This window comes from Pan troglodytes, chromosome 11 (assembly GCF_028858775.2).
Source record: "Pan troglodytes isolate AG18354 chromosome 11, NHGRI_mPanTro3-v2.0_pri, whole genome shotgun sequence".
Classification (NCBI taxonomy): domain Eukaryota; kingdom Metazoa; phylum Chordata; class Mammalia; order Primates; family Hominidae; genus Pan; species Pan troglodytes.
The window spans coordinates 38,162,684-38,188,663 of NC_072409.2; the positions used below are offsets into that span (position 1 = coordinate 38,162,684).

General features: G+C 37.7%; 1 protein-coding gene across 4 annotated transcripts in view; it reads left to right on the top strand.

The window, feature by feature from the left end:
* Positions 1-25,980, top strand: part of TEX10 (testis expressed 10) — a 50,918-nt gene that overhangs the window by 482 nt on the left and 24,456 nt on the right. For 2 of the 4 annotated variants that reach the window (XR_010148468.1, NM_001280494.1), the window contains 7 exon segments: positions 3,145-3,333; positions 5,105-5,817; positions 6,200-6,443; positions 12,160-12,272; positions 22,364-22,602; positions 23,258-23,393; positions 24,571-24,746. Coding sequence is in view for 3 of the 4 variants with exons in the window: in NM_001280494.1 (NP_001267423.1) it covers positions 3,154-3,333; positions 5,105-5,817; positions 6,200-6,443; positions 12,160-12,272; positions 22,364-22,602; positions 23,258-23,393; positions 24,571-24,746 (1,801 nt within the window). In the remaining variant the exon portion in view is untranslated. 4 annotated transcript variants of the gene reach the window in all.

A 25,980-nucleotide genomic window follows, 5' to 3' on the forward strand; every position in this document is an offset into this window, starting at 1 on the left:
GGCCGGAGTGTGTGAATCGGGCCCCACTTCCCCGACTCTGGTCCTGGCCGGCGTCCCTTGGAGTAGGAGGAACGATGGTTTCCTAAAACCCACGGTGTGTTCGCCTCTGGGATGGATGCAGGACCGAATACGGAGTGGGGATGAGCTGGCGTCCCCTGTTCCGTCTTCTGGTCGCCCAGGCGGGAGAGTTAAGCGAGCGGAAGGGGACTACCAGTTTTCTGGGGTCGCCCCTGCCTGGGCCATTTGCTTTTTGGGAAGTCTGTCGCCTCTGGTTGGCCCCTCAGTGGAGTTTGGAGGAACTCATGAGTTTAAGGGTTTGGGGAGGAAATTATCAAAGGCCGAGTGCAGTACGATCGTTCTCTCTGATTTTTTTTGGAAAAGAAGGTGGAAATGAGGAAGGGTAAGAAGGTGGCAGGCAAACTATTTATAGTTGGAATTTAGTTCGATTGAAATCCTAAAAACGCTAGGATCTGCCTTTTGTTGGAATTAGCAGAAAAGACCTACAGTAGGAATGTGTGACATTCAGCTTTGAAACTATTGGGGATCGCAAACCTAAGGACTAGTGATGTGAGCTCCTCCTCTGAGACTGGCGTTCCTACCTTTTGCTAAAAAACGGCTACTGTAAAAGTGGCTTAGTGGGACTTTTTGATTTGCTGTGTTATGAAAATCTTTGTTATAAGTTAAAGTCAATTACTAGTAGAACTTTGAGAGTTCTTCGCATAAAAATGCTTTGTATCCCGTAATAATATTACTAGGTTTGAAAAGTCAAGGAAGGTCAATCAGCCTTCTTAATTTTCCTAACAGAGAAAGCAGTAATGTGACTAATACAAAGCGATAGATAATATGGCATAAAGTTGACAGTAGACTGTTGAAGATCTATCAGGTGGTTAATGGCTAAATAGAACCCACAGGAGTGGAGGAGGAAGGGAGTTAATTTTTCTGAATGTCCTGTACCATTTACTTTCGTGTCTGGTACCAGCTAGTAATAAAATTGTAGGAAAAGCTCACAAAGTGTGCTTGCTTAATTAATGAAAACCATTTTTGTATTAAAAGAGGCCAGGTGAGTATCATGGCCTTCTTTTTAGGCCTTATTCCCTCCCACCCACCCACCGACCCCCAGCTTTTTTTTTTTTTTTTTTTTTTTTTTTTTTTTAAAGACTAAGGTAACTAGAGGTGTGGGTGAGATGAAAATTTGGTAATAGGGACAAATGAAATAAGCCAAACTGTTTTGCCACGAAGACTTCCAGTCTTCAGGTTAATTCTGGTATGTTAAAGGTGGTTTTGCAGAGCTCAGTTCTGTGAATGAATCCCTTTTCAACTTCTTGATAAAGGCGTGACTTCCAAACTTTTCTGAGGTACATTGTTAAAATGGGTTTAGTTCCACCTACCTTGCATGGTTCTGTGCAGATTGTATACTGAGGTACACAATGCATCTAGTACCGGGCTTGGTATGTCCTGATCCTGAGACTTGAGGGACACGCACATGTTTATGCTTTGAGCATACTTATTTAACTATGTACCAGGCACAGTTCTGAGTGTTTTACAATTGTGTATGATTATCCCTATTTTGTAGATAGAAATTGGGACAGTGTACAGCTGGAAGGTGTCAGAGTTTGGATAAAAGCCTAATCAATCTGGTTGTAGAATTGGTTCTTAACCTGTGGGAAATCCTACCTCATGGCGATCTAATATAACCCTGTAATTAAGTAAATTTGGATATATTGTCATAGCTGATTGGCTTCTGAATTTCTTGAACTTGAGCTGTTCAGTATTGCACTGGCCATTTTATTACCATTGTAATAAAGGAAACTTTCGTTTTACCCATTTTTTTATACCCTCATGTGTAGCATTGTCACTTTTTATGGCCAGGCACAGGATAATTATGATAAACCAGGAGATTAGCAGAAGTTTTATATATTCCAGAGGTACTTACCCTATTCAAGTGGTGTACAGTATTGTTCTCGGGTGTGGAAAAGGCTTCAAGAAGAATTTAGCTGGTTCCAGGTAGAAGAGGCTATTGTTTTAGATAGAGATTAGCTTGTGGGAAGATAAAGCTGGAGAGGATGGATGGGGCCACATTAGGAAAGACCTCATGTGTCCTGCTAAGGAGGTTTTACTGTGTACGAGGAATAGAACAGCTGAGAACTCTTGAGTCTTGGTCATGAGATCTGTGTTCAGAGAGAGCTCTTTCGTAAAGGGCCAGTGGACTAGAGAGTAGACACTAGATAGTAGGCAGGAGTACCAGTGGGGAAGGTATTGAATGGTAGAAATAAAGGACTTCTTGAAAGTAGTGGCCTGGAAATGGGTAAGAGACACAGATCAAAGATTTCATGTGTAAGTACAAGGTTTGGAATGTGGTATAGAGGGGGAGGAAGTACAAGATGGCATGGTGTTATGCCTGAGTTATTTATTATAATAGTGGCTTAGCTGGTCTTTGTTCCTTATCCCCCTATTACATTATATTTCTTTTTATGCTGCTTTTTATCCTTTTTGGGGACCAAGGGGGAATACTGTTTTCTGTTTAGTCTGAGGTTTATTCACTTTTGCTGTGCTGGGTTTATCCCCTACACCTGATCTTTACCTTGTTTTCCTTGCTCTTGAAAGGCCTATTATTCTCCTTGCTGTGTATTTGAATATTACCCATTTTTCAAATGCTCAGCTTAGGTTCATATATCTTTTTCTAACGGTTATAGGCTGCATTAAAGAATAACATTGGTTTTCCAACTTTGTTTGGTATTGCTAGAGAAGTTCCTCCGAGGCTCTTACGAAGGCCAGGAGCACACCAGCAGATACAAGTTATATCTCTAGGAAGTCTGTGCTGCTCTCCTACACTCGAACAAAGGAAAACAAAAAAAAACACATTTCAGAAGGTTTCCCTTTAGCATATAGCTTGACAAAAGGTTCTGTGACCCAAAAAACTTTGCAAAACCGTGGCAAGACTGTTGCCTTGTTACAGTATTTTATCACTAAACTGAGTTTTTAATAGTTCTTAACAGCATTTTTTAATATTTTGATCTTTCAGCATAATCAGATTCTTGATTACGATTGAAATAAATGTTACAGTAGTATGTGTTGGAAAGTGCCTTTTTTCATCATTTATTCTTGTCTCTATCCATTGCTTTTAATTAATTCTTTTCATTATAGTAGTCGAGAATGACTAAAAAAAGAAAACGCCAAGATGATTTTCAAAAAGTAAAATTGAAAGTTGGTAAAAAGAAGCCCAAGTTACAAAATGCTACTCCTACAAACTTTAAAACAAAGACTATACATCTGCCTGAGCAACTCAAAGAGGATGGAACACTTCCAACAAACAATAGAAAACTTAACATAAAGGTAAATCATAAATCATGTTTTGACAAAATAAGATTTTCTTTGGAATCATGTAGAATGTTATATTTTTGTGAAAATTTGTCTAAACTCTTAGAGTAAATAGTTTGCCTAGGGTCGTAGGGTTTATTGATGTTTGGAGTTTATCTTTTACCCAAAGATCTCTCATGCAGCTGTGTCTTTCCGCTTCCTCCAGAAACGTTTGCTAAACTAAATGCACGGTTGTTTCTCCCTGGTATATTTATTTGATGATTTAATTTTTTTTTTTTTTTTTTGAGACAGGTCTCACTCTTACACCATGTTGAGCACAATGGGGTGCTATCATGGCTCACTGCAGCCAGGACCTTCTGGGCTCAAGTGATCCTCCTACTTCAGCCTCCCAAGTAGCTGGGGCTGCAGGCGAGCGTCACCATGCCTGGCTAATTTATTTTTTTGTAGAGGCAAGGTTGCAATATGTTGCCCAGGCTGGTCTCAAACTCTTGGATGCAAGCAATCCTCCAGCCAAGGCCTCCTGAGGTGCTGGGATTGTAGGCGTGAACCACGGCACCTGGCTGTATCTGGAAATAATTCTTACATGTTTTTGATGTGTCAAATTTTTGATGAACAGTTTTCTAGCTGTTTTTTAGCGAATTAAGATACAATCCTGTCATTCATTTTTGAACCCATACAGCACATAGTTTATTATAGGTTTGTAGTAAATACTTGAAGTCAATTGAAGTTTGAGAAGTGTTGCTTAAGAATCTAACAGCTTTATGGAGATATAATTTACACATAATTAAAATCTCTCATTTAAAGAATACAATTCATTGGTTTTGGTATATTTACAGAGTTATGCTACTATCACCTTAATCTAATTTTAGAACGTTTTTATCACTCCAAGAAGAAAACTTGTACCCATTAGGAATCACTTCTCATTTCTTCCAGCCCTAGGCAATCACTAATCTACCTCTGATATCTATAGATTTGCTTATTCTAGAAAGTGCATATAAATGAAATCATATAATACATGGCCTTTTGTTACTGGCCTTTTACTTAGCACAGTGTTTTGGAGGTTCCTCCAGGTTGTATGTAGCTTGTAGCGTATATCAGAACAGTGGTACATTCCTTTGTATTGTCGAATTGTATTTCATTGCATGATTAGGTCACATTTTGTTGATCACTCAGCAGTTGATGAACATTTAGTTTGTTTCTGGTTTTTGGCTCTTATGAATAATGCTGTTATGAATATTTGTGTGTAGGTCTTTGTGAGGATATACATTTTTCGAGTTTTGCTTTTTAAGCTCTGAAGTTTAAATAATACTAAAGAGTTATTTAAAGTTTTTTTTTCCCAAAGGTTACATAAATTATTCCACAGATAAAATTGTCAAGTAGTATACTCTGAATAAAACACAAACACCCTGTGAAAGCCCATTTGAAACAGGCAGAAAGGGCCTGTCAAGAGTATATATATACACCTTCCATGATGTTTGGTACCTAGTAGGTTTTCAATAAATGATGGTGTGATTGCTGTCACTTTATATCATAGAGCGCCTAAGCCTGCATGTAGGTTAATGTAAAGAGAGAAAATTCCAACTGAAAATTATGCAATGTTTTTATTCAGCTGAAAGTATTTTTCTGTTTCTGATCCTAACAAAAGCTAAATAACATTTAAAAAGTACTTATTGAAGCAGTTTCCCCAAGGAGTGTCAGTTTACTAGTGTAGTGTTAGTTAGCATGTTTATGTGAAATTGATACATGTATATAAGTATACATCTAAAATTTGTATTTTTATTTATAGGATTTGCTGTCACAGATGCATCACTACAATGCTGGGGTTAAACAAAGTGCTCTTCTTGGACTTAAAGACCTTTTGTCTCAATACCCATTTATAATTGATGCACACCTTTCAAACATATTAAGTGAAGTGACTGCTGTGTTTACAGATAAAGATGCTAATGTACGATTAGCAGCAGTTCAACTTCTTCAATTCCTGGCCCCCAAAATACGAGCTGAACAAATTTCTCCATTTTTTCCTTTGGTAAGTGCCCATCTCTCTAGTGCCATGACTCACATTACTGAAGGAATTCAGGAGGACTCTTTAAAAGTTTTGGACATTCTGCTGGAACAGTACCCAGCTCTAATTACTGGCCGTAGCAGCATATTGCTTAAGAATTTTGTAGAACTTATTTCTCATCAGCAGCTGTCCAAAGGACTGATAAATAGAGACAGATCCCAGTCCTGGATACTTTCTGTAAATCCTAATCGGAGACTCACTTCTCAGCAATGGAGGCTGAAAGTCTTAGTGAGACTCAGTAAATTCCTTCAGGCCTTGGCAGATGGATCCAGTAGGTTGAGAGAAAGTGAAGGACTTCAGGAACAGAAAGAAAATCCCCATGCCACTAGCAACTCCATTTTTATCAACTGGAAGGAACATGCCAACGACCAGCAACACATCCAGGTTTATGAAAATGGGGGTTCCCAGCCAAATGTCAGTTCACAGTTCAGGCTACGGTAAGAAGGATTTCAGTTATGTCCACACAGTTTTCCTGTATTGAATTATAACTGCTAACCATTGATGACTGTTGGTGGGAAGACATGCAGTTGTCTTTCATAATTTTCATATAGTTACTCATGATTTGATTTTATTTACTGATGGGAAGAGTTATTTGTATGTTAATTTATTAATTTATAGCAAAGCCTTTGAGAAATAAAACTTGATAATATCTTTTGGCTTTGTCATCTTAGAATTTCATTTTTCTTACTAGTTTTGATTGATGTAATTATCAGTTCATGGTGCTTCATTTTACTAGTACTTTATATTTAAGATTTAAATTAGCAAGGGATAATAAACATTTTTTAATCACTTAATTTTTTTCTTTCTCACCCTTATTAGGTATCTGGTTGGAGGACTGAGTGGTGTGGATGAAGGCCTGTCATCTACTGAAAACCTGAAAGGATTTATTGAGATAATAATTCCATTGCTAATTGAATGCTGGGTTGAAGCTGTACCTCCACAACTAGCTACTCCTGTTGGGAATGGTATAGAACGAGAACCTCTACAGGTTATGCAGCAAGTTCTTAATATTATTTCCCTTCTGTGGAAACTCTCTAAACAACAGGATGAAACCCATAAATTGGTGAGAACTAATGGTTCTTTATTTTCTTAGTATTTATAGCCTTTTATCATAAATGGCAAGATTCGAAATCAGCTCATTACTACTAATTGGTTATATATTTTTCTGAAGAGTACCCTGGGTTTAACTGTAAACTTGTTTGTTTTGCACAAAACTACAAATTAGTTTTCTGAAGTTATTATCTGTGAATATATATATATATTTAAGTGAAATGCGTAACTCATGCTTGGTTCCATTAGTTTTTTACTAGCTATAATTCATAGTAGTGTTACAGTGTATTGTTTATGGCAGATTGATTGTGTAGGAACATTCTAGTTTCTGAAGGTCTCTTACAAGGTTTAAAAAGTTGCTTATTAAGTAGTCTCTTTCAGTTTATTCCACGTTGCCAGGTTTAGTAGAAAGGGACAAAACTGAAGATCTCATGATCAGACTTGAATTGTTTTAAGTGTTGTGCTATAGTGAATGTAGTGCATAGTGTATGCTACACTTTCCCTTTGCAACCAAGGAGGAACAAACTGCAAGATTAAGTTGGTGCTAAATCAATACAGTAACACACTTGAAAAGGGTAGCTACAGAAGCAAGACTTCAAAGCTAGAAGCATCTGGTTTTCAGAAGAATTGCTGTAAGGACTTTTGATAAGGCAGGTGTGAATCCTTCAAGTTTATATAAAACTGAGAAGGTAGTTTTCTTGTTTTTGTTTTATTTTTATTTCAAGTTGAAGTTTAGAATGAGTCAGTATGCTGCATAAGACGGGATAAATTAAGTAGTATTTGATAGTCTTGAAAAGCATTATAGAGTTGTAGTAAGGTGTATATTTTAAGAGCGTGTTCTATTGCTGTTAACCCATCATCTGTAGGAATGTTTTGTCAATTGCTTTTTCAAATAAGATGGCATTTTATTGATTACGGTTTTGAGACTTTGTTTTACGATTCATTGCATACATTGGCAAAAAATTAATAATAGGGCTATAATGTAAGATTTTGAGAAAGCAAAGCTTGTTTCTCATATGGCAGTTAATTTGTGATGTAGGCTAGAGACAGTAAGAATGTATATAGCTCCTTTAAAAAAAGTATATAGTACTTACAGTCTTGATCTATGATCATCTGAAAGGTTCAGATAGAAAATAAAAGTAATGCTAAAGTCCTTAAGATGTCCTATAAAAAAGAAAAAGTAATATTCAACATGGACTTTGAGTGCTAGTTTTTTCTTTTCTTTTTGTTTTTGAGACATAGTTTCGCTCTTGTCGCCTAGGCTGGAGTACAGTGGCACAATCTTGGCTCACTGAGACCTCCACCTCCTGGGTTCAAGCAATTCTCCTGCCTCAGCCTCTTGAGTAGCTAGGCTTACAGGTGCCCGCCACCATGCGTGGCTAATTTTTTGTATTTTTAGTAGAGATGGGGTTTTACCATGTTGGGCAGGCTGGTTTTGAACTCCTGACCTCAGGTGATCCACCCGCCTCGGCCTCCCAAAGTGTTGGGTTACAGGCGCGAGCCACCACGCCTGGCCTAGTTTTTTCATTTTTAGAGAGCCAAGAAGTAAAAATTCCAAGCTTCTTTGGTGTTTGATTACATATAAGCACTAGTAAACTTTTGTTACTGCTTTGTTAGTAGCATTTGTATTTAGATAGACTAGTAGGACCAAAATTCAAAATCTGAAAATTTATTAATTACGCTAGTTTTGGGTCATCTTATCTGGATAATACTAACAAAGGATCTAAATACTGCTTTAATTTTATGGATATTTAAAATAGTATGCTTTAGAACTATTTTGTGCTATTATAACATGACTAGGCTTATTAGCAGCTCATTAACATATAATGGTAAGTTTAAAAGACTGCGTAGACTGTTGAAGATCAGAATACAAATTGAGATACTGTATAAAGCTGAAATAAATAAATTCAGATAGGAATAATATTTAAAAACATCCACTGGTAGAATGCTCTAATTCACCTTGGCAGATTTGTAATAACTTGATAAGAATCATTATTTATTTATTTATTTTTTAAAAAGGAACCATTATCTTAGAGACAGAGTATAAAAATGTACATCATTGGTACAATCTATACAAAATGATAGATTGTTAGTAGCATTCTATACAAAATGACATTAAAATGCACATTCTGGTCTTGAACTTCTGGCCTTAAATATCTTTGCACCTTGGCCTCCCAAAGTGTTGAGATTACAGGCATGAGCCTCTTTGCCTGGCCACAGTCTAATCTTTAGGAGGAACCAAATAGCATTGCTTGGCATTGATGTCAGATCACACACCACAAGCTGAATTGTAACTCTTTTTCTCTCAGAAACTGTATAGATTTTTCTATTGGTAAATTGGTGTCTCGGTTAGATATAGTCTTAGGACTACTGACTGTTTGCTTTTACATGTTGGTGCTGCAGCTTAATGCATTTAGTTTGCTAGTATTTACAAAAAGTCAAGAAATTTCACTTGTATTCAAGTAGTTTTTTGTTTTTTTTTTAACTTTTTAGTAATTTGAAGCTTTGATCCTTACTTTGAAAAGAAGTCTCAGGGTACATTAAGTCTTATATGCAGTGGCTGAATAGTCAGATTCTGTAATAATCAACTGAAGTTGTTTATTTCTGAAATACTGTGTGTATCTTTTTTTTTTCTGTTCATATAAACAGCCATTTATTCCAGCACTATTTGTTGAAAAGATTGTTGTTTTACATTTGATTACCTTGGCACTATTTTTCTTTTCTTTCTTTCTTTTTTTTTTTTTGCATTCCCTTACCTATCTTTTTTATTTTAAAGTCAGACCTTCAGAAGGAATACAATAAGCACTTGCCTACCCCCATCTAGTTGCAGCAATTTCTAACATTTTGTGCACATGTTGAACTACTACTGTACGTATTCTTAATAGTTAGCTAGCTATATCCTTGATATAGCTAGTTTTTATTTATTTATTTTTTATTTTTTTTGGAGACAGAGTCTCACTCAGTCGCCCAGGCTGGAGTGCAGTGGCGCGATCTTGGCTCACTGCAAGCTCCACTTCCCGAGTTCACGCCATTCTCCTGCCTCAGCCTCCCAAGTATCTGGGACTACAGGCGCCTGCCACTATGCCCGGCTAATTTTTTTTGTATTTTTAGTAGAGACGGAGTTTCACCGTGTCAGCCAGGATGGTCTCGATCTCCTGACCTCGTGATCCACCCGTCTCAGCCTCCCAAAGTGCTGGGATTACAGGCATGAGCTAACGCGCCCGGCCGATATAGCTAGTTTTTAAAATGAAATTACAGTTTAACATTAGCTTTTTGATTTACTGTGGTTTTTAGGGTTCTGTATTAGTAGTGTCAGGGTCAGTATTATGTTAAAAAAATTGTGTCTTAGCTTTGCATTTAATGCTTGACTTGCTTGCTACTTTTTCTCTACGTATGTGTCTCATTGCTTTTATCCTTTTGCTGTGAGGGTTAGAGTTTGTAACCAAACACTAATGCAGTCATACTTTATAAGGCATTTATTCAAAGCTTTATTGGGCATCAATAAATAATGGCTACTTAAATTAATTAAAATTTAAAATTCAATTCCTCAGTAACCCTAGCCACATTTCAAGTGCTCAACAGCTACATGTGGGTAGTGGTTACTATATTGGACAGTGCAGATAGATATAGAACAGTTTGATCATTACAGAAAGGTCTTTTGAATAGTACTATTCTAGACTCTGGGGCTACAGAGATAAACATGGTTGATAAGGTGCTTGCCCTCATGGTATGTACCTTCTGGTGGGATCTATAGACAGTAAACAAATATATAATGTCAGTACTAGGAAGAAAGATGAAAGTAAAATGAGGTATAAAGAGCATGGGCAGGAACAGTGAGGGGGAGCTATTTTAGATAGGTTGTCAAATGCTCTCTGAGAATAAGATATCTGAATGTCATTGAAGTGAAGGAGCAAGTCTTGTCAACATCTGTGGGAAGAACATTCAGGCATAGGAAACAGCAAGTACAATGGCTTTGAGGTGAGAACAGGCTTCGCATATTTGAAGAATGGCAGGAAGGCCTGTGCAAATGAGGTACTGGGAGAATGGTAGAAGATGGGGGCGAAGAAGAGTGATAGTGGCCAGATCATGTATGTGGGACTCTGTGGTCCCTGGTAAGGAGTTTGGATTTTAACCTGAGTGTGGTGAAAAGACCACTGGAGGGTTTTGAGCAGAGGAGTGGCATGATCTGCATTATATTTATTTAACTTTAATATGCTGAATTTATAAAAATAGAACACTAGTGAACTCCCAGGTGCTCACAGTCTAACTCTAGCAACCATCATCTCTTGGATGACCAGTCCTGTCCTACATGTATATACATTTCGTTTCCTTTCCCCCTTCCTGTATCATTTTGAAACACGATTTATGTTTTAAAAGATCACCCTGGCTGCTGTGTGGGGAATTGACTTTTGGAGGATAAGAGGAGAAACAGGCAGACTGGTTAGGAGGCTATTGCAGTAATCCAAATAAAAGATGATGGTGGCCGGGTATCTAGTGGTTGAAATGATGAGAACTAGCTGGATCTAGGTAAAGCCAGCCAGACTGTTGGTATGTATAATGAAGGAAAGAGGAGTCAAGGATGATGCCAGTGTTACATCGCCCAAATGAGAAAGAAAGTCATTTGGCAGGGAGAATTTGGTTTTATTCATGTTAAGTTTTAAGATGCTTGTCAGAAGTTGAAGAGGAAGTGTCAAGTATGTATTTGTATATAAAATCTGGAGCTCAGGCAGAAATGATTCAAGTATTATTACTGGGCAGATCCAAACGTTTAGAAGTCAGGAAGAAGAGAACCCAGTAAAGATACTGAGGAGGAACAATAATTGAGCTGTAAGGCCGGGTGCAGTGGCTCATGCCCGTAATCCCAGCACTTTGGGAGGCCAAGGTAGGTGGATCACTTGAGGTCAGCAGTTGAAGACCAGCCGGGTCAACATGGTGACACCCAGCTCTACTAAAAATACAAAAATTAGCCGAGCGTGGTAGTGGGCACCTGTAATCCCAGCTACTCAGGAGATTGAGGCATGAGAATCGCTTGAATCTGGGAGGCAGAGGTTGCAGTGAGCTGAGATAGTGCCACTGTACTCCGACCTGGGCGACAGAGCGAGACTTCATCTCAAAAAAAAAAAAACCAAATTGAGCTGTAGGGTGACCAGCTGTTTTAGCACCTCAAGTCCCACATCTAGGAAACTTCTCAGTCTCTGACAAAATGGGATGGTTGGTTACCTTGGATAAGAGGAAATAAAGAATATTCTAATTTGGAATTAGAAAGACAGTGTTTCCATAGGAGGGAAATGATAAATTCACCAATACTACTGAAGCATTTTAAGTAAATGCATTGCTTTGTGAAATTGTTAAATAATGGAATTGCTGGAGAATAGAGTTATGGTGTAGACAGAACATCAGGGAGAAAGACTTTCTTGTATATTTCATAAACATTGCATTAGTAGTCCAAATTCAGAATTTTCTTAAGTCTCAGATACTTTCACTTTTTCTCTCTTAAGCAGCAGACAGAATGCAAGTAAATAGTTATTAAGCACCAAAAGGATCTATAGATGAAAAGTGGGTGCTTTAACAGTTAATTCTGATTTTTAAATTTATTTACATATTATATTACTGGTAGAAAGTGAATTATGATGGGACATTTATTTGACAAGTTGTCATTTCTCTTCAAGTTTTATTGCTTATTTTACATTTTTTCTTGTAGATTTTTCTAATCTTTGCTATTTCAATAGGAGTCATGGCTTCGAAAGAACTACCTTATTGATTTTAAACACCATTTTATGAGTCGTTTTCCATATGTCTTAAAAGAAATAACCAAGCACAAAAGGAAAGAGCCAAATAAAAGGTATTATGATTCTTTTTCACTATATAACCTTGAAAAGCTGTTTAACCTGAAATTATCAGGAAGTAATTAACCTTAATATGGAACTTTCTACACTGCTGTGTATTTATGTCTAGATTTTGTGAAAATAAAAGTAGTAATATGGCTGATTTTTGGACAAGTGAGTTTGAACCTTGGGATTAACATTTTATTTTTATTTTCTAGTCTGTAAAATGGTTTTTTTGTGCTAGATGAATGTATCAGCTTGTGTAAATACGAATTTAATAAAAATTGCCAAGGTGTATGGTTTATTTGGGTGAGGCACTGTGTGATTATTGAACCTCTTAAGCAAGAGAATATCTTGATGATCATCTAGTTCCACTCTCATTTATACATGAGGAACCTGGTATTGAAACTAATATCAGTATCCCGAAGGAAGGAGGGTAATTGGAGAAAAATCAGAAATAAAAGGTAATTGATTAGAAGGTGAAAGTTAAAAAAAAAAATAAGCCTAGAAATTATTTAAAATGTCTACCTCAAGTAAGAGCAGATAAATGTGAGAACAAGTTATGTAATAAAATTTGACAAGCAGGTACAAGCTAAAATACTAATACTGTAGTTCCCGTAAATGAGCATACACTTGCAAGGGATCTTAAAATCTGTCAAAGGCTCTTTTATCAAAGGGAATACATTAGCTAGAGAATCATTGAGGTTTTTTGAGCAGGGTTCAGAGAATATGCTTGGAAGCAATACAGCTATTTCAGGCATAAGAGTTTTTCATTCATGCACTAAATATTTGTTTTGGTTGCTTACTGTGAACAGGGTAGAACAAAGTATTGTGATAGAGAGGATCAGATTTTTTAAGCCTTGTACCTTGCCCTCCTAAGCAGTTTTATAAATATATATAAATATAAATATATAAATATATAAAAATGTATATTATATATAATATATAAATATATAAATATGTGTGTGTGTATATATATATATATATATATATATTTTTTTTTTTTTTTTTTTTTTGAGATGGAGTCTCACTCTTGTTTCCCAGGCTGTGGCACCATCTCAGCTTACTGCAACCTCTGCCTCCTGGGTTCAAGTGATCCTGCTGCCTCAGCCTCCCAAGTAGCTGGGATTACAAGTGTTCACCACCATGCCTGATTAATTTTTGTATTTTTAGTAGAGACAGGGTTTCACCATATTGGCCAGGCTGGTCTTGAACTCCTGACCTCAAGTGATCTGCCCACCTCAGCCTCCCAAAGTGCTGTAATTATAGGCATGAGCCACTGTACCCAGCCTTAAGCAATTATATTCTGAATCATAAAAGAATGTGTCAGGGTCCAGTCATGAAACAGAAACTGCGACAGTGATTTTTTTTTGAGACAGAGTCTCACTCTGTTGCCCAGGCTGGAGTGCAATGGCGTAATCTTGGCTCACTGCAACCTCCATCTCCCAGGTTCAAGCGATTCTCCTGCTTCAGCCTCCTGAGTAGCTGGGATTATAGGCATGCACCACCACGCCTGGCTAATTTTTGTATTTTTAGTAGAGATGGGGTTTCTTTCACCATATTAGCCAGGATGGTCTCAAACTCCTTACCTCGTGACCCACTACCTTGGCCTCCCAAAGTGCTGAGATTACAGGTGTGAGCTACCGTGCCTGGCCGACAGTGATTTTTTTAACAAGAGATTTTAATGTAAATAATTGTTAACTAGGTATACAAAGGAAGTTAGGTATTATGGAGGTACCAACTGCAAGAAGCAGATACTACTTGTAGAACTGGGAGAACAAAGAAGGGAAGAAGCTTGGAGGAAGGGAGCCAAAACTCTAACCTCTCAGAAGGGTATGCTCCTCAGGCAGGTACTGATACCTTGAGCTGAGAGCAAGAACCCCATAGGGCTGGGGCCCAGTACTCTGAAAAGCAGGTGCTGGCTGGCTGGTGCTGACGTTTCTTAGAGGCATGATGATTCTGGTTCTGTGTCAGAAAAACTACAAACTGGAGTCTGCTATGGCTACTATAATGAACTGCAAATGACCTGAAGAAGAGCTGCTGATCAACACTGGCAGCAATAGGAAACAAAAACAAAACTAGCAAGCAAACAGAAGAGTGTCCCGTCTTCCTCTTACAGCTTTCTAGGCCCTTTGTACCACCCCTTTATTGGCAGAGTCTAATAAGCCATCTACAAAGGAAAAAATGTGGGTCGCAGAGTCCCAACCCCAGGGTCACAAAGCAGAGTATAGAGGGCGACTTTGAAGCTGAGAAACAGTAGCTCTGTAACTAACATTTACATGTGTAAATTTACATATGTAACACAAAGCAGTATAAAAGTATCATTAGAACTATACAACTAAGTGCTATAAGAATTCATAGGAAGAGACAGATAACTGCTTATTAGGATAAACAGACAAAGCTAAATTGAAGAGTAATATTTGAACTGGGTATGAACGTGGATATGGTTTCAGGAGGCAGAAATGCAAGGGATGAGACTATTGTAACTAGAGGAGATAGCATACAAGAAAGCTACAGGATTAGGAAATGGATGGAGAGCGTGGATCTGGGTCCAGTCTGATTTCTGCTCTTCACTGGCCTTGATGTGGAAGCCGTTTCTTGACTCAGGAGTTCATCTTTCAGATCCTTTTGGCATTGAAGACTTTTGGTTCAGTCAGAACTGTTTTAGGGAGCTTCTGGAGTTGAGGGGACAGAATCAAAGAGACACTTCATTGAGCAAGATGTTAGACTTTTTCCCCCATACAATTTTCTTATTAGAGTTTTTCTTCTGGGATTCATAGGTAAGCTTCAGAAAATCCATGAACTCTCGAAGTATTGATGGAGAATTATATGTATGTGTATTTTTTCGAATAAGGCATTCCATGTATAATTTTCATCAAAATGTGATTAAATTGTGGTTTAGATGTTTAGGATTTAGTAGACTTCAGTGTAAATAAATTATTGAAAAATGTATCAGCATATCATCATTCAAGAAATTTATTGGACTCTTATGTGCAAGGCACTTATTGTACTAGTTGCTGAGCATTTCATGGTAAAGGAAATAGGTAGAGTACCAGCTCTCATGGAGTACGGTCTAATGAAAAAGACATTTATTTCACTTGATTCTTTAATCAGTGACTGATTGTGATAGATATAGTGAAGGAAGAGCTTAGGTTAATACAGGAGTATGTAACAAGGAGTTGGTCCTGATCTTTCATGAGGGGAGGACCATCTTAGAGAAGGCTGCCCTGATGGAAGTGACAGCGTGCTGAGATATAAATGGGAAAAAAGAAAAGGAATTAACTTTATGAGGAGGTTGAGATGATGAAATTGAGGGATTTTTAGCAAAGATGGATTGCCAGTGTGACCTACTTTTCAAAAGATTCCCCCCTCATGATTGATTTTTGGGGAGCCTACAGGCTACTCTTAAGTAAATGCATTAAATACTTAGCAAATAGCCTGTGAACAGCAGCACAAATCACAGTTAGGGAAGTCAACAGTGGTCTAGGCCAATGGTCCCCAACCATTTTGCTATGAGGGACTAGTTTCATGGAAAACAATGTTTCCATGGACCTGAGGTGGGAGGTTTGGTTTTTGGGATGATTCAAGTGCATTACATTTATTGTGCGCTTTATTTCTATTATTACATTGTAATACGTAATGAAACAGTTTTACAGTTTACCATAATGTAGAATCAGTGGGAGCCCTGAGCTTGTTTTCCTGCAACTAGACAGTCTTATCTGGGGGTGATGGGAGACAGTGACAGATCTTCAGGTGTTAGATTCTCACAAGGAGCATGCAACGTAGATCCCTCGCATGCACAGTTCACAATAGGGTTCATGCTCCTATGAAAATTGAATGCCACTACTGATATGACAGGAGGCAGAGCTCAGGCAGTAATGTGAGCAATGGGGAGCAGCTGTAAATACAGAACAATCTTCATTTGCCTGCCGCTCACCTCCTGCTGTGTGGCCTGGTTCCTAACTGGCCGCGGACTGGTGCCAGTCTATGGCCAGGGGTTGGGGACCCCTAATCTAGGCCAATGTTGTTTGCACTTCTTATTCAGATACCCCCAGTGTATTTTTATTTTTTGTTTATTTATTTATTCATTTTTTTGAGGTGGAGTTTCATTCTTGTTGCCCAGGCTGGAGTGCAGTGGCACTATCTTGGCTCACTGCAACCTCCACCTCCTGAGTTCAAGCAATTCTTCTGCCTCAGCCTCCCAAGTAGCTGGGATTATAGGCATGCGCCACTATGCCCGGCTAATTTTTTGTATCTAGTAGAGACGGGGTTTCACCATGTTGGTCAGGCTGGTCTCGAACTCCTGACCTCGGGCGAGCCACTGTGCCCAGCCTGTATTTTTAACCTGATACCTACATTTTAAAATCTCAGGTTGAAATACAGAGTTAAAAATGATATAATTTATTTTTATTGGGGTAAAATATATATAACATTAACCATTTAAACCACTTTTTAAGTGTACAGTTCAGTGGCATTAAGTACTTTCACAATATTGTGTGATCATCACCATCTATCTCAAAAAAAAAGAGGACATGCTTTGCATTTTTCATTGTTTTGACATTTGCACTAATGATACGAAAGCAATGGTGGGTAAAACTGTTAGTATCTTAGGCTGAATTAAGGCAGTGGCACCAAACTATACTAGTAGACATGTATTCTTTACCACCATACACTCACAGTTTAAAAAAAAACAAGCCAGTTTCACTTAAGAAGGTCCTGAATAAGCAGTAAACATAAGTAATTGTATTAAGTCATGACCCTTGTCCGGGTGTGGTGGCTCACACCTGTAATCCCAGCACTTTTGGGAGGCTGAGGCAGCGGACCATGAGGTCAGGAGACCTAGACCATCCTGGCTAACACGGTGAAACCCATCTCTACCAAAAATACAAAAAATTAGCTGGGCATGGTGGCGGGTGCCTGTAGTCCCAGATACTCAGGAGGCTGAGGCAGGAAAATTGCTTGATCCCTGAAGATGAAGGTTGCAGTGAGCCGAGATCACACCACTGCCCTCCAGCCTGGGCGACAGAGCGAGACTTCTCCAAAAAGAAAAAAAAAGTCTTGACCCTTGAGAACGCATATTTTTAATATTCTGTGTGATGAATGGGAAGTGTACATAAAACATTTCTGCTGCATATCAAAGAACTATGATTGTCTCAAGGAAATAGCCCTGTGGGAATTTCTTACTTGTATTTTCCTGGAATGGACTAGATTTTAACTTGAAAAAAAATGACTGACAAACTGTGGTTATTCAGATTTGGGTGTTTGGCACATGTTTTCACAAAAATGAACAAAGTGACTGGCCAGGCGCGGTGACTCACGCCTGTAATCCCAGCACTTTGGGAGGCAAAGGTGGGCAGATCACCTGGGGTCAAGGGTTCGAGACTGGCCTGGCCAACATGGCGAAACCCTGTCTTTACTAAAAATACAAAAATCAGCCAAGTGTGGTCGCGCACAACTGTAACCCCTGATACTTGGGAGCCTGAGGTGGGAGAATCACTTGAAGCCCAGAGGTGGAGGTTGCAGTGAGCCAAGATAGTGCCACTGTACTCTGGCCTGGGTGACAGAGTGAGACTCTGTCTCAGGAAAAAAAAAAAAAAAAAAGAACAAAATGAGCCTATCAGTTCCAGGAAAACAAATGGCATTTGTTGCCAATGATAAAATTTGAGCTTTCAAGCAAAAATTGATACTTCAGTAAACTTCTGTCTACCACTGTGAATTCTGTCCTTAGATTTACTACCTTTTTGCTCTTCATGTTTTTCATGTATCTCAGTCCTCCCTGGGATCATTTAGAGTCTTCTTTAGTTCGTTTTTTTCTCCCCCCATAAAAATGTATTTCTCTCGCATTTCTGAAGAATGTTTTAGCAGGGTTAATATTATAGATTCGGCAGTTATTTTCTTTGAGCACACTGACAATAATATTTTACTGTGTCCTGGTTTCTATTGTTAAGAAGTCAGCTATGAGTCTTAACTGTTGATACTTTAAGAGTTATCTGTGTTTTTTTTTTCCCCCTAAAGTTTTTCTTCTTGTCTTTCATTTTCTGCAGTTTCACAATGATGTATCCAGGTGTGGTTTTCTTTTCTGTTTATTCTGCTTGGGATTTAGTGGATATCTGAGATCTTGAATCTTGAATGAAATGTCTTTTCATCGCTTCTGAAAAACGTATTATCTTTTAAACATTTGCCAATTTCTCTTCTTCCCTTTCAAGACCAATTTAATGCATGTTACATCTACTTACTGAATCCTCCACCTATTTTTTAATCTTTTATCTCTTCCAGTTTTTAATTCTTTAGTTGTATTCAGTTGTAGTCAAACATAAGTCCATTGAATTTTCATTTTTTATTTTTCAATTCTAGAATTCTTTCCAGTTGTTCTATCACCGTTCATTGGAAAGACTGTACTTTATCCATTAAATTTCCTTTGCTCATTTGTCAAAGTTCAGTTGACTATTTTCATGGGTCCGTTTTGGGACTGTGTTCCATTAATTTATGTATGTTTATTGTTTCACCAATACCATCTTATCTTGCTTATTGTAGCTTTATTGGGAGTCTTGAAAATGGGGAGTGTGAGTCTTCCAGCTTTGTTTTGCTTTAGTGTATTTTTTTGTTGTGTTTTTTTTTTTTTTTTTTTTTTTTTTATGATGGGGTCTTCTTATGTTGTCCAGGCTGATTTTGAACTGGGCTCAAGGGATCCTCCCGCCTTACCCTCCCAAAGTGTTGGGATTACAGGCATGAGCCACCATGCCCAGCTTGTTTTGCTTTAGTCTTATGTTTGGTATTCTGGGTCTTTGACCTTTCCATATAGACTTCAGAATCATTTTGTCAACAATTACAAAATAGCTTGCTAGAAATTTGATTTGGATTGTGTTGAATCTATCTATAGATTAGTTTAGGAAGAATTATTCCTTAAACTGCTAGAATGATGCAGAACTAGGATTCAGGTTTATCTTGACTTATTTTTACTTTCCTGGGAGAGAAACCTTTAAGGGCCAAGCTTAAGGTAGGGATGTTGTCCGGGCACAGTGGCTCACACCTGTAATCCCAGCCCTTTTGGAGGCCGAGGCGGGTGGATCACTTGAGGTCAGGAGTTACAGACCAGCCTGGACAACATGGTGAAGCCCCATCTCTACTAAAAATACAAAATTAGCTGGGTGTGGTGGCATGTTCCTGTAATCCCAGCTACCCGGGAGGCCGAGGTGGGAGGATCGTGCCACTGCACTCCAGCCTGGGTGACAGAGCAACACTCTGTCTCAAAAACAAAAAACAAAAAAACAAAAAACAGGTAGGAATGTCTTGGTAGGCCCTAGGCTTTGACTTTTGACTTTCTTTTCTTGTGGGGCCACTAAAAGGTTGCCTTAGTTTTGCAGCTTTTTTCTTTGGAACTGGCAGTAGCCCTCAGGACTAAACCTTGAGTGCTGGAATCTTGCACTTCTAGTTATTTTCAGCAATTTTTTTTTTTTTTTTTTGAGATGGAGTTTCGCTTTGTCACCCAGGCCGGAGTGCAGTGGCATGATCTCGGCTCACTGCAAGCTCCACCTCCCGGGTTCACGCTATTCTCCTGGCTCAGCCTCCTGAGTAGCTGGGACTACAGGTGCCTGCCACTGCGCCCGGCTAATTTTTTATATTTTTAGTAGAGGTGGGGTTTCACCGTGTTAGCCATGATGGTCTCGATCTCCTGACCTCGTGATCCGCCCACCTCGGCCTCCCAGAGTGTTGGGATTACAGGCGTGAGCCACTGCGCCCGGCCTGTTTTCAGCAATATTATAATTACCTATACTACCTTTACTGGAAGTTAAAGTTTCATCAGAGATCTGCCTTCCTCCTAGAATTGTTGGTTGGTATATTTAGTCTTTGAAATTTCTGTATATGTTATTGGAGGAGCAGAAGGAACTCTCCCAAGTTTGCAGATGTCCATTGAGACTTTCCGGATTGTAATAGATTATGCTGCCTGAGATAAACTTAGGGTAAATTTTCCAAAGTTCTACCTGTGGGGAAGAAATGTTGCAAGTCTATCCCAGTGTTTACTGTCTCTTTTCTTAATGATAGGATTCTTAATTTTCATCTGAATGTATCACTACACAAAATAAAAAACAGATTTCCCAGCTTTCTTTGCAGCTAGGAGCAGTCATATGGGTAATTTCTATTAAATAGCTCAGACTTCTTCCAGTGTCAGACTTGTACATTGAATTATCTGTTGGCCATCTCCGTCTGGATTTGATTATGATACTTTAGGCTCAACATATCCAACGTAGAATTAATTTCTAGATCTCTCTGCCCCTTTTTCTTCATCATCTCTGAATTTAGTCACTACTGTTAGAACCCTTAATGATTACTCCTCCTGTCTCCACCATCTTCAGACTCACATATTTGTATATATTTAAGCATATTTCAAATCTGGCTAATTTTTCTTCTTTGTAAATGCTCTCCTTCTCCCAGTTCATACCAGTATTGACCCTGGTTCTTGGACTTGCCATCTCTTGTCTGGAGTGCTGCTTCTTTGTTTATAGGCTGTAACTCATTGTCCCTTTCGTATCCACACAATCATGTCTCTGAAAGAAGCTTGCAACCATGTTATTCCCTTGCTTACACAATTAATTTTGATGTCTTTAGCCTCTGGCTCTTTGTAACCTGGTTTCATTTTACCTTTCCAGGCTCATTTGTCGTTCCGGGTCTTACATTTGATACTTGATAATGCCAGATTTCTTTTATTTCCCTTCTCATGTATTTGTGGTTCCTCACTACTGTGCCCTTGCTCAAGACTAACTAGGATTAATCTTTTCCTTTAAAATTGATTGGCTTGAGGTATTTATGGCTTTAGTCAAATTTACATGTTTCTTTTCTGTTTTTTAGTGATAGGGTCTCTCTTTGTTGCCCAGGTTGGAGTGCAGTTGTGTGATCATAGCTCACTGTAACCTCAAACTCCTGGGCTTAAGTGATGCTCCTGCCTTGGCCTCCTGAGTAGCTAGGACTACAGGCACTTGCCAGCAGGCCTGGCTTATTTTATTTTTATTTATTTATTTTTTTGAGATGGAGTTTCACTCCTGTTGCCCAGGTTGGAGTGCAATGGCGCAATCTTGGCTCACTGCAAACTCCGCCTCTTGGGTTCAAGTGATTCTCCTGCCTCAGCCTCCCAAGTAGCTGGGATTACAGGCATGTGCCACCACACCCGGCTAATTTTTTTTTTGTATTTAGTAGAGACAGAGTTTAACCATGTTGGTCAGGGTGGTCTTGAACTCCTGACCTCAGGTGATCCACCTGCCTCGGCTTCTCAAAGTGCTGGGATTATGGGCGTGAGCTCCCATGCCTGGCCTTAATTTTACTTTCATTTTTTGTAGAGATGGGGTCTCGCTGTGTTTTCCAGGCTAGTCTCCAACTCTTGGCCTCAAGCAGTCTTCCCAGTTCATCCTCCCAAAACACTGGGATTACAGGCATGGGCCACCACACCCAGCCAGCTTTTATGTTTTTCTAAACATGAAAGAAAGAAGCTCTGCTGTTGAATATACCACAGTCTGAAATGAGTATGTTCTAAGTTGCAAATTTTGTTTTTATTAAAATATTTTATTTTAGATTTTTTGAAATTGTGTTTTGTTTGGCTAGAGTGAATAAACTGATATTAATATGTGAATTATAAAATTGTTTCAAATCAGTGCTTACCGGGGTATGTCTCCTTATTTCACATGTGAGAAAGTTATGGCCAGGAAAGACTAGTGATTCTTTTAAGTCAGATGATTAGTTAAAAGCAGAGCCAAGATCTACTGTGATTTCCATCCAAATATAAGTATCTGCCTTAAATCAGGTGTGTCAGGGTTTTTAAGTCTTATTTTTCAAGTTCCCAGGCAATATTATAAGGGCATTTACATTTTGTGTGAATAGCACCTTGAGTAATGAATTGAGCTGTATACACTCTGTACCTTCTTAACAACTCTGATTCCATAATGAAATGGTTTATTTATAGAACTGTGGCCTAAGTCTTGCCTATGCACCTATCTTCTTGGCCATCTATTAATTCTAGAAGGGAATTTTTTAAAACTCCATTGATTATTTTAAGTATTCTAATGAAGCAGGCATGGTAGACGTAATGCTTTATAGATGTGTGTGTCTTTGTTTCTAGCATCAAGCATTGCACAGTTCTCTCCAATAACATAGATCATCTCTTACTGAATTTAACACTGTCTGATATCATGGTCTCCCTGGCAAATGCGTCAACTTTGCAGAAGGATTGCAGTTGGATAGAAATGATAAGGAAATTTGTAACAGAGACCCTTGAAGATGGCTCTAGGCTAAATAGTAAGCAACTGAACAGATTGCTGGGAGTATCCTGGAGGTTAATGCAAATACAGCCAAACAGAGGTAGGTGATGCTACTTTGCCCTTATTTAAGAGTGGAGCTCTTACATGTGCTATCTTAAGGTCTAGCTTTGAAATGATGGCTTGTAAACATTCCATGTAGTCAGGCTAATTGTATTCAAGCCATAAAAGGTAGCTACTGTCTACTTGAACACTGAAATTGTTTATGGCTCAGAATATCTCTAAGTGGGTAGGTCCATTCTGAAGCAGATTGATAAAGATTTCTACCCTCTTCTGATCTAGTTTGGCTAGAACTTGAGAACTTTTTCCCTTGATTGATATGGCATGAATCTTCCCTGTCTCTTTACCTTTTTTCTAACTTGAGGTTAAGTTATATTAAGTCAGTTTTAGAGTGACTTACTAATTCTTTGATTTTAAAACAAAATTTTCCTATTTGGTTCCCATCTAAATCGCCTTTCTAATATTCTGGTTTTTGTCATTCCTAGGTTTGTTGTTAAGAAAATTTATACTGTAACTACTGATTGGTTTGACTTTTTTATTAGGCCATTGCTATAGGACTTCAATGGTAGTTGTCAATTTGTGGCTAAAATTGGCTTTGCCATAGGAAGAAAGTAAAGTACTTCGGTGCATTCAGAGGAATTTGGGGGCTGTTAAACATTTTTTGATTCATATGCAAGTTGTTTTCTTTCTGTTTGTAGAGGACACAGAGACTCTTATTAAGGCAGTTTATACATTATATCAGCAGAGGGGCCTTATCCTTCCAGTTCGGACTTTGTTATTGAAGTTTTTCAGTAAAATCTATCAGACAGAAGAACTGAGATCTTGTAGATTCAGGTAAAATCTTGTTATTTTTCCTTTCTTTTTTCTCTTGCTGAGTTTTTCTGTAGTCTAAGTATTTAAATAATTTTAGAGAGATTAAATCTTTGGAGAAGTTCATTCTTTTTAATCCTACTTGTTTGCATTTAAGAAATGGTATAAAATTTTAAAAGATGCATACGTAATAGTGCCAGTAAACTTTATACCCATATCTGAACAGATAAAAGACTGCTTAGGCATGCATTTCTCCCTGTCCACTTATAGCTAAGGGACAGTTGGAACAACCTCAGCCCTTTCTCTTCCCCTCCCATAAAAATTACGGAGGTTGAATCTCTAGCCATTAGTGACATATTGAGGCATATGGGATAAGAGTGAGGGCAATAGAAGATGAGAAAGTTTCTGGCTTAGTTTAGTGCAATCAGAGAGAGACAACAAAAGAGTGGACTAAGGAATTTTTCAATAAGGTGAGTTTGAGGTTTATTTGGCATAGTCAGAAATGTTTGAGAGGAAGATACAGATTTGGGATACCTCAACATATATAGGTAGTTGTTGTAACGTATTCTGGTATTTACTTTAAGCCAAGTTACTTTACATAATCTCAGTAATCTTCATACTGCTACTGTGAGGTGGATACTGTTAGCTTCCATTTTACAGAAGGAAGCAGAAAATAAATAAATTGGTGAGTATTATGTAGCTAATGTATAGCAGAGCTGAGACTTAAGTTCAGGTCTATCTTGACAGCAAAGTCCATGATAGAATCACCAACCTTTCAGGAGACCTAGTGAAAATGTTCACTGTTATTCAAGACATTTACACTCCAGCAAGTATTCTAAAGAAATAAAAATAGTACAAGTTTGAAGCTATTTTGTATGGGAGCAACTTATGGTGAATGTGTACATTTGTTAATATAGTATAATAACACCGATTAGGATAAATAGTTAAGTGTCTTTATCCTTCAAAATAAAAATACAATTTAGATACTGCCCCAGTTAACATTAATTTAGTGGGTAAAGCCTTGGAAAATGATGCTGGCATCTTGTAGGTTCTCAAATGTTTAAATGAATAAATGTGGTATTATTGATACATAATTAGTCACTTTGTGATATATTTAAGTTAAAAAAAAATTTTTTTTTTGTTTAAATTTATTTCCCTTGTCTTTGAGTATTACATTTTATTCTTCTTTGGCCTTTCTAAGATATCGTAGTAAAGTGTTATCCCGTTGGCTGGCTGGCTTACCGTTGCAACTTGCTCATCTTGGCTCCCGAAATCCTGAGCTCTCTACACAGCTTATCGATATCATTCATACCGCTGCAGCACGAGCAAATAAAGAATTACTAAAAAGTTTACAAGCTACTGCCCTCCGAATTTATGGTAAGAGTTCATTTGTTTAATGGTGTGGGTAGTCATTGATCCACCCTGATATACAAAAGAAGTTTTTAAGGGGAGCTCTGTAGTTTTGCCTTTCCCTTAGTCTGAATTAGTAATACCATGGTTAAATTGCCAAAACAAAACATCAGACAGTAAATTCATTTTCAATATTTATTAGAATATAGAAGGTTAATGATTGTTGATGCTTATTGCATTCTTAAATTGTCTTTCAAACCACTTGCTATTCATAAATTCAAAACTAATCTGATACTTAAAAATTCCTTTGAAGCTCTGATGGCAAGACATATCTTTATTACTTATTTAATCATAGTGAATATCTCGTATGACTTTCATATATTCTTTGTTCATCTAGGACTGACTTAACTAATATTTTAAGCAAAATTATTAAAACATAACTGGGATGTATGTATGCATATAATTATTTATTGAAATATAATTCACATACTATAAAATTCACCATTTTACAACGTACAGTTCAATGAATTTTTAAAAATATATTCCTAAGGTTGTGCAACTATCACCACTGTCTAATTCTAAAACATTTTTATCACCCCAGAAAGAAACTTGTACTGATTGGAAGTTCATCCTTATTCCTTTCTTCCCCCAGCCCCTGGAAATCACTCATCTACTTTCTGTCTATATGGATTTGCCTATCATGGATATTTTGGAATTACATAACATAGGGCCTTTTGTGTCTGGCTTGTTTCACTTAGCATAATATTTTCAAGATTTGTCTGTGTTGTAACAAGTATCAATACTTTATTCCTTTTTATTGTTGAGTAGTATTTTGTTGTATGGATATGTCACTGGTATTTATCCATTTGTCTGGTGATGAACATTTGAGTGGTTTCCACCTTTTGTGGGTTGTAGTTTTAAATATGTATTTTTCAATATTGGTCATATATCTGTAGGTATATATATATATATACACACAGCAAAGAAAGTCTTTTGCTTTAAGTCAGGTTGATGTAATTGTCACTGTTTAGCAAAATTGCTTGTTTACTTTACATTCAATCTCTTTTCCTTATTACCCCCCTGAAAGTTTTTATTTCTAACAAGACACTTGTATATTAAATCTTTAAATTATGTTTGGTGTTTTATTTTATGCAGTAGCTTAACAAGCCATACATATGTGTTTTATGATATTAATATAATTATGCTTTTATGTAATTGATATTCATAAAATTCAGCATAAAATGTTAGCCCATAATTCAAT